The sequence below is a fragment of the Coturnix japonica genome, chromosome 8 (genome assembly GCF_001577835.2).
Source record: "Coturnix japonica isolate 7356 chromosome 8, Coturnix japonica 2.1, whole genome shotgun sequence".
Lineage (NCBI taxonomy): Eukaryota > Metazoa > Chordata > Aves > Galliformes > Phasianidae > Coturnix > Coturnix japonica.
Window position 1 is genome coordinate 12266410 of NC_029523.1, and position 14884 is coordinate 12281293.

General features: G+C 43.0%; 2 protein-coding genes across 2 annotated transcripts in view; one reads left to right on the plus strand and one right to left on the minus strand.

Moving 5' to 3' along the window:
* The window catches only part of GLMN (glomulin, FKBP associated protein), a 70949-nt gene that overhangs the window by 5886 nt on the left and 50179 nt on the right, over positions 1-14884 (plus strand). The gene's annotated exons all lie outside the window — the stretch shown is intronic.
* The window catches only part of RPAP2 (RNA polymerase II associated protein 2), a 32371-nt gene continuing 32129 nt past the window's right edge, over positions 14643-14884 (minus strand). Inside the window, exon 13 of the mRNA XM_015870360.1 lies at positions 14643-14762. Coding sequence (XP_015725846.1) covers position 14762 — 1 coding nt within the window. The 3' untranslated portion in view covers positions 14643-14761. The remainder of the gene's footprint in view (positions 14763-14884) is intronic.

A 14884-nucleotide genomic window follows, 5' to 3' on the forward strand; every position in this document is an offset into this window, starting at 1 on the left:
TAACCTGTGCAGTACTTTTACTTTAGTTCCCACATTCTTTTCTCTCCCTCCCCCATGTTCTACAACACAAGCTCTACAACTGCCAAAACCACACCTGAATGATGACTTCTAGCAGGTGAGAGCAGACACATGGGGAATTGAAGCTTGGTGTGGTGGTGGTAAATGAAAGAATTGAAAGCTGAAGCAACTTAAACCACTCAAACCACCTCTGTTGCCTTCAGCCTTCTGGCACAAACTGTTTCTTTGTCTGTGTACAGGCTTTTTGCACAGTGAGACAAATGGGGGAGGAGGGAGGACTGTCATGTCATTGCCTTCCTGCAGGAGCCGTGCCAGCACTCCCAAAGGCAGGGCAATGCAGGGCCGGGGAAATGGTGGTCAAGCTCTTGCAGAAAGCCTAGCGTGAGATGTTCCTTGGAGGAACTGTGCCTGGAGTGGTGAGCTCTCTGTGGGAATGGACCTTCTTTGGTCTCCTCAGGGCAGGAATGCATGGATTCATTGATGTACTTGCTGGTGATCCTCAGCCCTTTAGCTGTTGCAGGCAGGTTGCACGTGTGGGGCTGCACGTGTGCTGAGGCACTGGATTGGCTTTCTTCCTGTGGTTAAAGGCTTCACGCACACTTCTCAGGATCAGAGCATTACATGAACAACCTTACAAAGTAAACACATCCACCTAGAATTTTTATTTTCCCAAATCACTCCTTTAGCTAATGTTTCAAAGGTGTATATACGCAAAGCATCTGGTACAAACCAAATACTTTCAGTCTGTTGGATCCCAGAGTCAATATTTGCCCAAGGTATTACAAAGATGATCATGAAGTTCTGACTAAAGGGGAGAGTGCTGTGCTTGAAGGCTCATTTGATCCGGTGTGTGGGCAAATGGACCCAGAGCTCAGTGATGGGGTGTCTCTGATGTTGCTGTCCTGTGGTGCTGCTGTTAGTGGCAGTTTTGGGTCACCCCCTCAATGTTTTGTGGGCAGGGGTGACTCAGTGTTGCTGCTGCTGGCAGGTGCGTGCTGTTCCTGCACCTTCTCCTTATGTGCCAGGTGTCTCCTGAAAATGGGACGTGATGGGGATGTGCGGTGGTGGTGGGTCAGTCACTGTGTGCGACCATCTTACTTGTACTCCTGTTCCAGATCTTTGCACCAAACTGTTTATCCTGTGTGACCTGTGGTTCCTGGTGCTATTGCAGCTTTGTGTAGGCTTCCTGCTGACATACTTGCTGTGCTTGTAGTTGGGTTATGGAGGCTGGCCTAATTTGTGGCTGAATCAGTCCTAGAAATTGTATTAGCGTCTGACTTGTCTTCTGGTTAATAGAAGATTGCTTGGGTCAACAAAGGTCAAACCTCGAGTTTCCTTTTTGGTATTTAAGCAGTTCTGCAGGTAGATGAACTCCCATTGCCTCAACAGTGTCTGGGAGCTGACACGCTCACAACAGGTTTTTCTTACTCTAACTGAAATCAAACAGTGAGAGCCCTACTGTAGGATGCCCTACATCCAGTCTGTCATGGAGCAGTCTGTGCTCTCAACTGAACCGAACCTATCTGTAGATCCATATCCCAGTCAGTGAGATGTGGGCTGCATCCAGCTGCTGGAGCAAGCACCTTGCTGATGCTGGTGCAGTGCAGAACTCAGCAGAGATGAGGCTGCCTGGGGAGAAACGTTTGTTTCCTGGTCACTGCCGGCTATCAGGCTGCTGAGCGTTGCTCTTATCTGCACTACTTCCGCTGCAGTTCTGCATGGCTCAGCACGTTTTGGGCTTGTGCTGAGGGCAGCATCTGTTTTTTCGCTCCGCTCTGCTTCCAGGCTGGAAGTGGTGCTTGGAGCTACGTGTAAGCCTGGCTGGAGAAAGAACTGGTGCCTCACAGCTGACCGCTGGGTTGCAGTCAGCCTCACATTTGTTGTCTTGAAGCATGCAAGCTGGAATATCCCATGCTGCCAAAAACCAGTCAGTGCTCAGGTCAACCCCTTCACAGAAACAGACCTATGTGGAACAGGGAGACTGCTGTGACAGAAGCTCCCAAGCAGTGGGATCACACCATGCCTCAGCTCTGTGTTGTGGATTGGTCCAGTTAGCACATGCGTGTGGCAAGGTTTGACTCGTCCTCTCCTCTTCTGTAGCAGGTGTTTCTTTTAAACAACTTGTTTGGATCTTTTGCTGCATTTGAAGAAGCAGAGATGCTCTGTGCAGGTTTTTTTTTTTTCTTGTGGGCAACTTAGCAGTCATTGCACTCTCAGAGAAGTTATTCCTTGTGGTTGCTGTATGTTATGACTGTAGGAAACACCACATGTTTAGAAGTTGCCTAGCAATTTCTGTTATGGTCCCTGTCTCGTTTGCCTATAACTGCCAGTGCCTGAATTTGTGTGTGGCTGTTTGCCTGGGTTGCAGCCACTGTGGTTCAGCAGTCTGTGAGCGAGGTTGTGGGGAAGCACTGCTCCAGCTCTGTGCCCTGCTCTCTGTGAGGCTGTAGTTCCCTCTCGTGGCACTCCAGGTGGGATGGCTTCATGCCCTCCTCTGTGTGCTCCCACTTGCAGGGTCTCTGCAGAATTGCTTTGCTTCAAATGGGAAAAGCACTCAATGGACTTAATTCCTTCTAAGCCTCTGTTCTGCGCTCAGTTCTCTGTTACTTCACCTCACAGTGTGCCATAGGGAAAGTGGGATGTGTAGGTGGGGGGGGGGATAGGCCCTTGGAGCTGGGATGGGGGTATGGGATTTTCTCTTAGTGACCCTGCTGGGTGAAGAGCCTGCACAGGCTGAGGGTCTCCTGCTGTGTTGCTCCAGGAAATGGAGATCAAGGCAAAGAACTTCGGTTTAGTATCAGGGTACCCCGCACTTCAGAAATCAAATGTGTAGCAGTAGTAAATCAGCAAAGCACCTAATCAGGCATCTGTAGGACTGAGTGTTTCTAGAAGTGAGCACCTCTGAAGTGATTCCTAAATCTAGATAGAGAACTGATTTCTGAGTGTAGCTGTGACTTATGCTGTTGCGAACAAGGTGCTTTGCAGTGCCTCAGTCTGTTTCATTCTTAGTGGCGTGCTTTGCACGAACTAACACAGAAGTCATAGCAGTTAAAAAGTAAAATAAATCCTAACGCACAGAATGACTGCTCTTCATGCAGAACATCATCACAATCTTACATATTGATAGAAAAAACATTGTTTGTCTATTAGAAGTGTGAGGATGTTTCCTTATGCCTGCACTCACAATTGCACTGTGTGTGGTTTCAGGAAGACTAATGTAACAGTCAGATTAAGTGCTTTCTTGCCTATGGCTATTTTACTGGAAATCCTGGTAATGAAGACCTCAGCATAAGCATTTGTGTCAAAAAAGCATGTTTTCAGTGCTCCCACCCTGGAAAGCACTGAAGTAAGGTTCTATATTTCTCTTGTATTATTGATTATTAGTTGTAGCTCTCGACAGAGGGTAGAGGACTAAGCTATTCTGTCTCAAAATGTCAAACCCTAACCTTTGCGCAAACTTTCAGAAGTGCAGCAAGCTGTGTGAAAATGGGCCACTGTGATTGAATAACGTTCATGTGGAAATAGCTGACTCCCACGCAACACTGGATTTCATCATCTGTAACATTGCTTGGGGCTGTAACGGTTTCACAGAACTGTGATGCTTGCGCTGATTTCCTGATGATTTTTCTATCACAATTATGGCTGTGCTTTAACATCTGTACAAAGACAAGTAATATGTAGCCCTGAGACATAGATGCAGATGCTAAAAAGATATTAATGCTTTCATACTGGACATTAAGTGGAACTGTTTATCCTGTCTGACTTCATACCATCGATGCTTTCAGAGGCAGACTTTCATCCTGCTGCATGTGCTGGCTCTCTCTTCTCCTACACGAGTTCCTTTGCATCTGGATACATCAACAAGCATTTTGTTACCATGCAATCTAGCATACAGACCCACCCTTCTAGTCATCTCACTGCTCTGCATGCTCTGATGTGATGTTTTCTGCCAGCTCCACTGTCAGAGATTCCCAGCACCTTCTCCTTCCTCTCCTGACCCTCTCTAAAGCTCTAAGTACTGGTCAGGGCTCTGAGCTGGCACTGCTGTACTGTGCCCATGCTGTATGTGTTGCACTTTACATGTCCTGTGATGCAGTTCATTGAGTGGAAAGTGCTTCTCACTGACTGATGGTCAGAATTTAGATTAAAAATCAAAATAAAAACAACCCCAAACAATTCACCTACTGAGAAGTATTTCTCACCAAGAGCTAATGTTTGGAGTCCTTGTCAGCCCCATTTACTAAAGGATTCCACTTTTCTCTATATACATGCTTTGTGTCTTTCTTATTTTTCCCCCTACTAGAAGGGTTTATTTTCTGGTGGAAGTAACTCCAGATTTGCAGTGTTACTGGGAGAGGCATAATCAGGGTTATTTTATCAGGAAAAAAACCTGCTCTCAGAACATCACCTTGCCCAGTCCTTGAGCATCTCTTTCTTTACTGGAGTCCCAAACCACCCCAGAACTGGGGCTGAACCACCTGGCTTAGGCTTTCTCAGGCTATTTGTCTCTCCCATCCTCTGTCATATTTTCCTGTGGGAAATATACTGGAATTCACTGATGATTTCAAACTTGCTCATGTTTTTCAAGACTTAAAAACTAACATAAGTTGGTCTAGTCTGCTGCATTTGTAGGCTCAACTTTCTTCTTCGATGGGCAGGAAGCTTATAAATAGACAAAAAGGCTCAGATTTGCCAAAGACCTCAGCTTTCACAAATGAGGCGAGAGCAAATACCCCGTTTTTCACCTCTCCTTATTTGAATGTACCTGGCCTCAACATACTTAACCATGTTGAAAATCGAGTTCAGAGGTTGCATTGAGTATATCTACAAATATGACCCATATTTGGTGCTGAATGCCTATGAAAATCTGGCACAATTCAGCTGTAAAATTTTTATTTGGCGTGGAGTGAAGCTTATAGCATCAGCAACGAGACAAAGTCACAGAGAAGTGTTCAGTGAAGTTTCTTTTTCTTTCTGCTCTGGATTTGCTAAAAGTGTAAGGGAAGTATGAGAGCATGTATCACCAAGAAATGCAACTTGAGATGTGCGTTCGGGTGTGCGGAAAGGGATTTTCCTTTGCAAATGGAGAGATGCCTACTATTGATTTTGGTGAAAGCCCACCTCAGTCCCCTTATGCACGTGGGTACCAGGAGCCCAGAGTCTATTTTGGGCACTGTGTCTGACAGTCCACGTGGCCGGGTGAGTCATGCCAGGAGCCTTTCACTTTCCTTTTCTGTGAAAAGGAGTTACCTGTCTCTGGAAAATGCCTTGACATCAATGATGAAACTGCCAGTTGGTGCTCCATTTTGAACGAGTCCTGTCAGGGTGAAGAACTCACCCCAGTATGCAGAAACATGCCCTAAGAGGACAATTTACTCAGTCCAAAAAAAATTAGCAACAGAAAATATGAGTGATCCTGCAGTTTCATTTATCTTCAGTGATCAATTTGTAACCTTGTTCGAAGTTGATTTTGAAACTAGGCAATTTTTTTGCAGCAATTGGCTAAAAGTAGGAGCGCTTCTTTGAGCAGTAACTTCTCCTTGAGGTTGCTTTATGAAAGATAATGGCTTCTGATAAGTAGTGGCTGCGGAGATAAGAGGATGTTCTTTAGGGAGCCCTACGTAGGAATGAAATTCTGAACAGAGGTGTTGCTGCTTCTCATGGTGTTAGCTTTAAAAATGAATATCGTGTTTCTGCTGAATGAAGACATAACCTGGCCTGCAACAAACACTTGCGTGGGTTGTTTTTTTCTGTCCAATTTGGTTAGAGAAGTGAAAATGCACATTTTTTGAAAAAAAATTTAAAAAATATGGTGAAATGTGTCCACATGAATGGAAAGCAGTTGATCATAGTGAAATTTAACTCAAAATGAAAAGTCACTTTAAACCTGATTTTCTTTTTTTCTCTCTTTTTTTTTCTTCATGTGTTTAGAAATGTTGAACTGAAACGTTCTGTCAACCTGAACGCTTTTTTTGAGTTGACAAATTAATCAAAACCAACCTTTTCCTGCTGAGGTTTCATTTTCAACCAAGTAGGCCTCTTCAGATTAAAGAAGACGCATACAAATTATTAATCACATTTGCACTGCTTTAGCTTTTGGGTGATTCAAATCTGCTTTAGAAACAAGTGTCATGCCCGTCTATAGGTGCTTCTGTAAGAATATTCTGAGTGCTCTGTGTGTCTGGTGGCAGTTGGATGTCCCCAGGGAAGTGTCCTGACGTGTGGCAGCCACCTCCCTGCTTTGGAACCACAGGTGTGACGGGCACGCAGCTCACAGCCCATATATGAGGAGTGTGGGCAAAGCTGGGCACTTCTTTGCTCGCATTGTGAGTGCGATTCCTGTCACAGGTTCCTTTCAGGCTCTCCATGTGTGGACAGAGGTTTGGAGGCAGCGGGGCTGAGCTGCTGCCAGGGTTGGAGGGCTGAGGGTGAGAGCTGCAGAAGCAGTGGGTGGGCCTGAGAACAGGCAGGAGGCTGGGCATGGGCTGCTGGCCATAGAGAGAGGTTAGGGGATGCAGTGGGATGGCAGGATAGGGAGAACAGAAGGGTTGGGAGATGTGGGAAAAGATGGAACGAGATGGGCAGTTGTGACTCTGAAAGCTGTGACACTTAGTTGTGATTTTTTTTAAATTTTTTTATTTTTTAGTAAGGTTTCCAGTAGCACTGGGCATAAAACAAAGGCCTGATGAAGTATCATATGTGAAATACTGAAATCAGAACTTCTGAAGACCTGTGGCTCTTGGAAATTGCGTTTTGCTAGTTTTCAGGCTGTAAGACAGGATGCTCCTGGGCCAACCTGCGGGGAACTTCCTTCCTCCCATTTGCAGAGGAAGCAGGGATGTGAAGATCTGTATCTGAGCTGTGCTCCTGACACTGCTGCTCCTTGGTGCTGCTGGCTTTATCAGCTCAGCTTCAGGCATTGTCTCCTGTGCGTTCAAGGTTATCAGATAGAGATGAGCTAGGAAAAAAAATCCAACTTTTGACTCAGACCCTTAAAATATAAATGATGTAACCCAGAATCCAGCATTACTCTTACTTTACAGATCTTTACTGAAGATCAGCATTCATGTACTGAAATTGGAGAGCAGGGTTTTACCTGTGAATCACCAGATTAAGAAAAGGATGTTTCTTTCAGTGGAACCTGCACAACAGATCATCTTACGGCTGCATGCTGTCAGGGCCTTCAAGACAGCTTAGACACAGCTACATAGCTTTACGTTTTGACCTTTTTTTTTTAATGATGTGACAGCTTCTGAACTGTAGAGGTGAAATTAATAGCATGTTGCAGCCTGTTTGAAGTAGGTTAAGAAACCAGCCAGCAGATCTGATGTATTTTTTTCAGCACAAAGATGACTCCTGCTGCCTGTACCTGTCCTTCTGCAGCATTGTGAGTCCTTTCAGGTATCTCATGGCACTACAGCCCAGCTGGGCTGTAAACTCTCATCCCCTTCATTGGAAAACTGGGCTGTATTGGGCAGAACAGGAGGCCCCTCAGTCCCACAGCAAGGCCCCAGCTTGGCTCATAGAGAGAGAAAAACCACTCCTAACAAGAAAAGGCAACGTGCTGCTCAAATTCATCTCTTCTTTCAGAAAGCAGCCTCTACTTATACAGTGAGTGTAAAAACATGAAGTACTCGCGTTCTTAAGAAACAGGCCCGCATCAAGTTGAAAATGTTTCAGATTCATCTTTGGAAATGATTTGTGTGATTTCTTCTGTTTTTCTTCAAGCGTGATTCTGTTTTTCTCTAGCACTGCTTGCTGCTTGGGGTGTGTGGTTTGACACTCCGCGCGTCAGTTTAGCTTTTTGAGATTGTGCGCTTTTTGAAGGGGGCACATCTGTGGTTATAGAAGAAAAACAAGAACATCAGATGTTCAGGGCACAAAAAGCAGAGCTTGGGAGGATCTTAGAAATGAACAGTGACAAGGGATGACTTGTATTTGACCCAGAGCTGGTGAGGGCTGATACAGTATGTGTAAAATTACTTATTTTTCCAGTTTTCAAATGCCCTCTGGAAAATTACTGTAATATGAAAGAAACATTTCAAGTACAGTTGCGGTTGTGACATTTTATAATAAGCCAAGTATCTTAAGGAGCGAAAACGCACACTTTGCTTTCTTCTTTCTTTTTAATTTAGTGACAGGGCGCCGTTCAGGAAAGTGTGCTCAAAGAAGCTTCTAAGTGAAGGCCTCTTCAAAAAAAGTGAGAGATGGTGATCCCTAACAAGGGATACGATTGCCAGATCGTTCTCTCTTGTGTCAGGGGGAGCTTTGTTGTTAATGAGCAGCAGAGTCGCTGCCTTTTGTAGGACAAAAGGGAGCGCTGTGTCTGCAGCTGCATCCCGTGTAGTTCTCCTTTAGACTATGTGGGTCCTGCAGGGGAGCCTGGAGTAGCCGGGACAGATGGACACTGGAGCAGTGCATATGGCTCTTCAGCTGGGGGAACCAGGTTTGGAGTGCAGAGGTGTATGGTCTGAGGCAGATGCCTGTGCAGAAGTGAACTGCGTGGAAAGCTTGCTAAAAATCAACAGCCAACAGGGTCTACAGTGTTTATCTTTGTTAAAACGCCGTGATTATTCTAGCTTACCTGACTGTGTATTTATCTAAAGACCTTAACTGAATATTTTCAGACACACTTTCTTTCTTTAGTGTGAATTCACTCTCTCTTCTGTGGCTATACAAGTATAAGCACTAAGCAGATATGACAACTGCTGTGTCATGTAGTGTTTGTTAATTAATCACGGGGTAGTTCCTGCTTCTAGGCCAGGTCAGCAACTTGAAACAGTGTCCTGTGCAAGAAGGGCAGGTATTCTGAAGTTACCTTTTAACACAGAATTCCTAAACAATGTTTTAAAATGACCTTGCTGCATCAGTAACAGTTGCAGATCTGTCGCCATTTGTTCTATTTGTTAAGGTAACAGATCGGAAGCTCTGCAGCAGGATTGCTCCAGCCTGTGGCTCACGCAGTACTGAAAAGTTGACGGAAAATCCTGCTCAGTGGCAAAGCCTGATTAGGAAACGTTATCCTTTTTTTTTTTTTTTTTGCATAATATATGAGATACACATGCCTAACATATGGTTGCTATAAAATACTGTAGATGAGTCAGATCTTAGCTGGCAGCTGTAAGCAGGGCTGTTCTGGCTTCTTAGATAATAGTACCTCTTGCAATCTTATTTTTTTGTTGTTACTTAACTACTTTGCTGTTAAATTATATTAACCTGATTTGTGGACGCTCTCATCTGAGTACAACAAAAAGGCAAGGATTTACGATGTAAATCCTGATGTGTTTGTAAGTGATTAAAGCTTCATCCAGATTGTTCAGGCTTGCTGTAGTGATAGTTAATTCTTACTGAACTGTAGAACTGCTCAGGGAGCTGCTGCTGTCCCACTCTGTGCCCAGTTCAGATACATATTCCAGAAGTTTAAGAGGCTAAAAAGTGCCAGAAATTGCCTTGATTTGATGTGGTTTGCAGCAGTGCAGGACGTTCCCACAGGCTCTGTTCTTTGATCTTTGTGTGTAGCTCTCGCAGATAATCACAGCTTGCAAAATGCAGTGAGCAGCAGTGGTGGGCAGCCAAAGTGTTGCAGGGCCACTGCTCCTGCAGTACTGACTGGTGAGCCTTCCTCAGCACAGGGCTGAAGGGGGTGCATTCTGTGCTGGCTACGTCAGGAAGGAGCCTGGCTCACACATCCAAGAACCACAGGTGTCAAAAAGCAGGTCTTGCTCCTGGCCCTGCTGCTAACGCTGCCCCAAGCCTCTCTTTGTGCCTAGGAGATCGTTTAGAAGTATCTCTCTGCCCATTTTCTAGGGCATGAACAGTTTTAAAAGGCTGGTGCTTGTAACACACTTTTCTTCTTGCTAAATGTTGTTCTTTTTGGTTAGTCTGGTCAGGATTTTGAGAACTCTAGTTAGCATTGTTTCGAGTTTTATAGGTGCTGGCAACCCAGGGGGGATGACTAGTATTAGTCATGCACATACTGAGGCAATGTGTGCTTTCACTTGCTTTTTCAAACCAGAGTGCTTAAATGACACCTATCTAAAGACAGAGGTTTCCAGCTCTCCCCAGTGGCTCCCTAAATCCTGTCCAGCACAATTGCACCGTTCCTTGGTAGCACCTTCCAAGCCATTAATCTCCTAAAGCCATCTGAAGTATGTGCAGATAAATGGTTCTAAGAGAAAAGTCACAGAAAGAGAGATCATAAGAGGAAAAGTCTCTAGCAATATTACTCTTTACTAATGGAAGGCACACCTACTTCCTCTGACTCTAACCAGAGGAGGACTGTCAGGTGGTAGAGATGCAGCTGAGAAACAGAGAGCTTTGCAATACTTAGCCCTACCTTATATACCATCTGCCACTTATGGAAATTTAAGACTTACCAAACAGAGGCTGGTTCTGTGTTTTCAATATTTAATGCTTGTTGGAAATGACTGTTCAGTGTAACCTATTGCCCCAGTGAGATCAAGCTAAATCCCACCCACGGCACTGGCTGTTTGTACCCCTGTACTGAAATAAGCAGGCAGCATGGAAAGCTTCACGGCAAACTGTAGAACTGGGCTGTTTCCTCCTGCGTATACTTTCAACACGGTGGCGCTATTTTTTTTCCAAAGGACTGTCATTCATTTCTGTTCTTTTGGTTTTAACTCTTATACAGTAAGAAGAAAAAATGCAAAAATGCAAAACGGTAGCCATCAAAATAACACAACAGGATTGGGAATCCTTGCTTTGCAGTGGCAGGCCTTTCATTACTACATAAGCAACTCCAGGGAGAGTCTACTGTGGTCAAAGCTCTCTCCTGATTTAAATCTGCTTTCTTTCTGCAACTAGGAAAAAGGGGGAGAGGCATTAACCACCACATTTGTACAGCGCAGGAAGGTATGATTTAGAGAACCTAAATTAACAGCATCAGTTCTCTTTGAAGCAGAGACAGGCAGGTAGCTATGGCTGGATGCCTAAATTTAGCAGGTGTGAATACCACTTTCCACTTCTTTCTTTTGCTTCACCCTCGTATGTGTCCGTTCTTTCCTCTCCAGCAGCTAAGGGTCAGCTAAGACTTGCTGTCTGGTCAAGCTGCTCATCCCCTCTAACATTTTGTGGAGTCTAGACTCCTTCAGCCCAGGGAGAAATGAATAGGACGTGCAGATTCAAAACTAAGATACATAAGACCATTACTTTCTCCCCCATCAAACCACAACAGATGCATCACTGTACTCACTGAGACTGAAGTGTGAAAATACAGGTGATATCTGGTGTTGTGTGGATGTGGCCTTTGAGGCCCCAGATGTCTCATGCATGTACTGTGCTCTTTGTTGTTCCCTGCACCAGTCTTTAAAGACTGGGTAAGATAGAACTTTCCAGTCCAGGCTGTATCAGCACAGCTGTCAGCCGTGTTGCTTTAGATCTACTAAAGAGTTTTATTGTTCTGATAGTCCCCAATGAAACAAATCAAGATGCCTTCTGCTTAATTCAGAATTTTGGATTATCTGAGCACATGACTTGCAAACTCCAGGATGTAGCACAGTCTCTTTGAATACCTGGTAACTGCCTGCCTCCCTGAAATAGCAACCAGCAGAACAACTACAAGATTCCACTTCTTTCCTGCAGAACCAACGGAAAAATCAGTCAGCTTGGTCAGTGGGCACAAAGAACTGAACAGTAGCATTGAAGGGACCTGTGCTAGGAGATATAGTAGAACAGTGCAGCATCTACACTGGCAGTATTTACAAAGCTGTGACAAGAGATGTGCTGTTAAAATTGATGCAACAGCCTTTCCTCCATCCTCTCTGGCCACGGAGAGACTGTTGAGTAACTCTGAGCAACCACTGACTTTTTCTGTATTAACTCCTTTCTCTGAAATTACTTCATTACATCTATAAAGAACAAAACAAAAAACCAAGTTGGTAAGAATCCATCCTTGCACCACACAGAAACGTTTCACACTTGCTGCAACAGCACTGAAGGAGGCTTTGCTTTAAACTATAAGACAAAGTGTGCTTCTGTTCTTAATTATAACCACTCTATATGTATAAAACATAAAAAATCATATAAATTGATCCCTCCCCTGTATTAAAATTAGAAAAATCCACATCATGACTGAATTTGCTCTGCTGAAGATCTCTTACCAGACAGGCTTGGAGGATTTACAGTCACTATAATGAACTACTATGGCTTCATGATCCTTATGATCTAGCGGATGGTGTTACTAAGCTTATGCCTACTTTGTAGTTCAGTTTGGAAATAGAAGTTTATGTTGCAGCTACTCTAAGCTCAGGATTTGGAAGGTACCTATGGTCCTGCAGTTTACAAGCAAGCCACTAAGATTTAGTGTATCTGAGATGAGTATCTGCTGAGTGTCCCCTGTTGTTGCCTGCTCAACAAATGGGAAGGAAAAGTTGTAAGCACAGCAGCAATGCTACAAAGAAACCACCTGGCTAAAAACATAATCAAAATGAGAGGGGGAAAAGCGAGCCGAAAAAGTTAGATTGGTGAAATGACAGCTGTAGCAGAAACCAGCTTTAAGCTCATAAGTAAGGTCTAGATTTGAATGTTTCTGAGTAGTTAAGCTATTGCAAAACATGATCATAAGACTACAATAATGAACTTAACTTTTGATGCTTGAGTTCTGCTCTTTGTAGAACTCGTTAAGGCTTGTAGTACAAAAGATCCTTCTGAGATGTCTGCAGCTTTCCCACTACTGCAATGGCTGTATGTATGCTTTTTGTATTTATTTACATGTGTTTTACTCAAATCTGAAGGAGATGAGGTCATTAAATGTAGGTGAAGAATATCACCTACATATTTCTAGAAGTCTTCTGGGCTGGGTAAGAAGGTCATGGGAGGAGAAAGGTTATTCTGTTCTCTCAGCACAAGAAAAGAAAGAGTAAGCTTGCTGCCAAGGAGGAGATGCAAAAATCCTGGCAACACACTTTCTGAGCTGCAATGGCAGGCAGTAAAAGCACCTACAGCAAATGTTAACAAATGGGTCTTTGGACCTATGACCTATTCACTCTTATTACAAAGTAATATTTTCAACACTGTAAGTGCTGAAGACCAAACCTAAAAATAGCAAAGAAAATGACACCACTGAACTGACAGGAAATGTGAAAACTTTTCAAATAAGAGACAGAGAACCTATTGAAACATTTGTATTCTCAGTTTGATGTACATTTAATACCAAACAGCAGCTTCACCATGAGGTAACTGTGATCTTTATGCCCCAAGTTAAGCATCCATGGAACAGAACAATGGCTTGCTCAGAATCTACAGGGAAGCAATACCTAGAAAAACAGAAACATAAAACAGAAATATATTTAACTTTCTAAATCAGAACGAGATAGATATGTTATCAAATTTTCCTCAGTGTATCTTGCCTATTAATCTTCTGTAAACTTATCTTCTGGTAAGGTCTTTTTCTTTCTTTGCTTATGTACCCAGTAAAAAGTTTTCCATCAGGGTATGAAAAAAGAAGTATCTTCTATCTAAATTACATCATGCATTCTTATGAATTTGAGACCAGACACTCTCTGATGGGGTACTTTTTTCCTATTGCAGATGTAGAAAAATATACAGCTTTAAGTGCATTAGAAGTTTTTCTTATTCCAAATCACTGCTTTTATGAGCTAAACTTCATGTAACTTCCCGTTATAAGGTAAGTTAGGAAAACTCAAACATCACCTAAATAAACTCTGATGCACAGTGGAGCTTCCCAAGGCACGAGCTTCTGCATGTCAGGGGAAATGAACATAAATATGCTGATTGTCATGAAGGAACTACCAGGCAATAATCTAAATACGGAGTTTTCAGTAGGTAACTAATTACAGAAACAAGGCAGAGCAATAAACTCTGTTTCTTAAATGGCCAGTTGCTGTGCAGCAGTTCTGGTACATCCTGCTTCAGCCCTGGCATTTGTTGCAGTTTAAGTACAGTCAGATACAACTTTATTTTCCAGTTTCCCAAAAGAGAGTGTCTTATGAACTGAGAATATGCAATATACCAACTTAGGGCTCTATTAAGAATTACTACCGGATTAGTTTTAAATAGCATTTTGCAATTATTCAGTAACAGGAGCAAGTTTAAATGTACTCATTCCAAACAACACAGCTACTTAAAATGAAATTGCTATAGAAAGCAAAAAAAATTCTTAAAATATATTTTGAAATTGGTAAAAACTAGAGATGTTTAAAAATATGTTGCATATAATGTTCAAAGCTTCCCCTCTCCTAACCTCCCTCCCCCCGCTCCCTTTTTTTTTTCTTAGAAGCAGCAAGACAAACAAGCCATAGATCAGGTATCTTTGTGTGCCATCCTCATCATTCTTAAAGAATACCACTCCACGCACTGAGTCAAATGGAAAAATGTCAGCAGCAGTGTTTCTAACTCCCCGAAATAATTTTTTCTCCCCTCCAATTCCTGAAGGTAAATTTCAGCTGAAAGCATCCAAAACAAACTAAGACCAAGCAAAAAATCTGGATTCCTTTCTACTGCCTTTAAATAGAAAGTCTTCAGATCATCTGCATTTTAATTCGTTTCCGTGCATACCTTCAGCAGCTGCTGCTAGAGTCAGCTTCTGCAAAAGACTTCACAATCCTTATTCAAAGAAATAAATCAGAGAGAAAAAGTGCAAGAAGTACAATGAATACTTCATTTTATTTTTCATTTAAAAAGTGACATTCCAGCAACTGAAGGTGTTTGTTTTTCCCCATGCAGCTATTTCAGGCGGTAGGAGATGTTAAGACGATCACCTTGTTCTGTGGGGAACAAAGGTCTGAGATGAGTAATTGTTAATACACTAATTTCTTAATTAAATATTACAATTCTAGACTTGTTAAATCATTTGAATTCAATCAGTATAGTAAGATATTTACTCTTC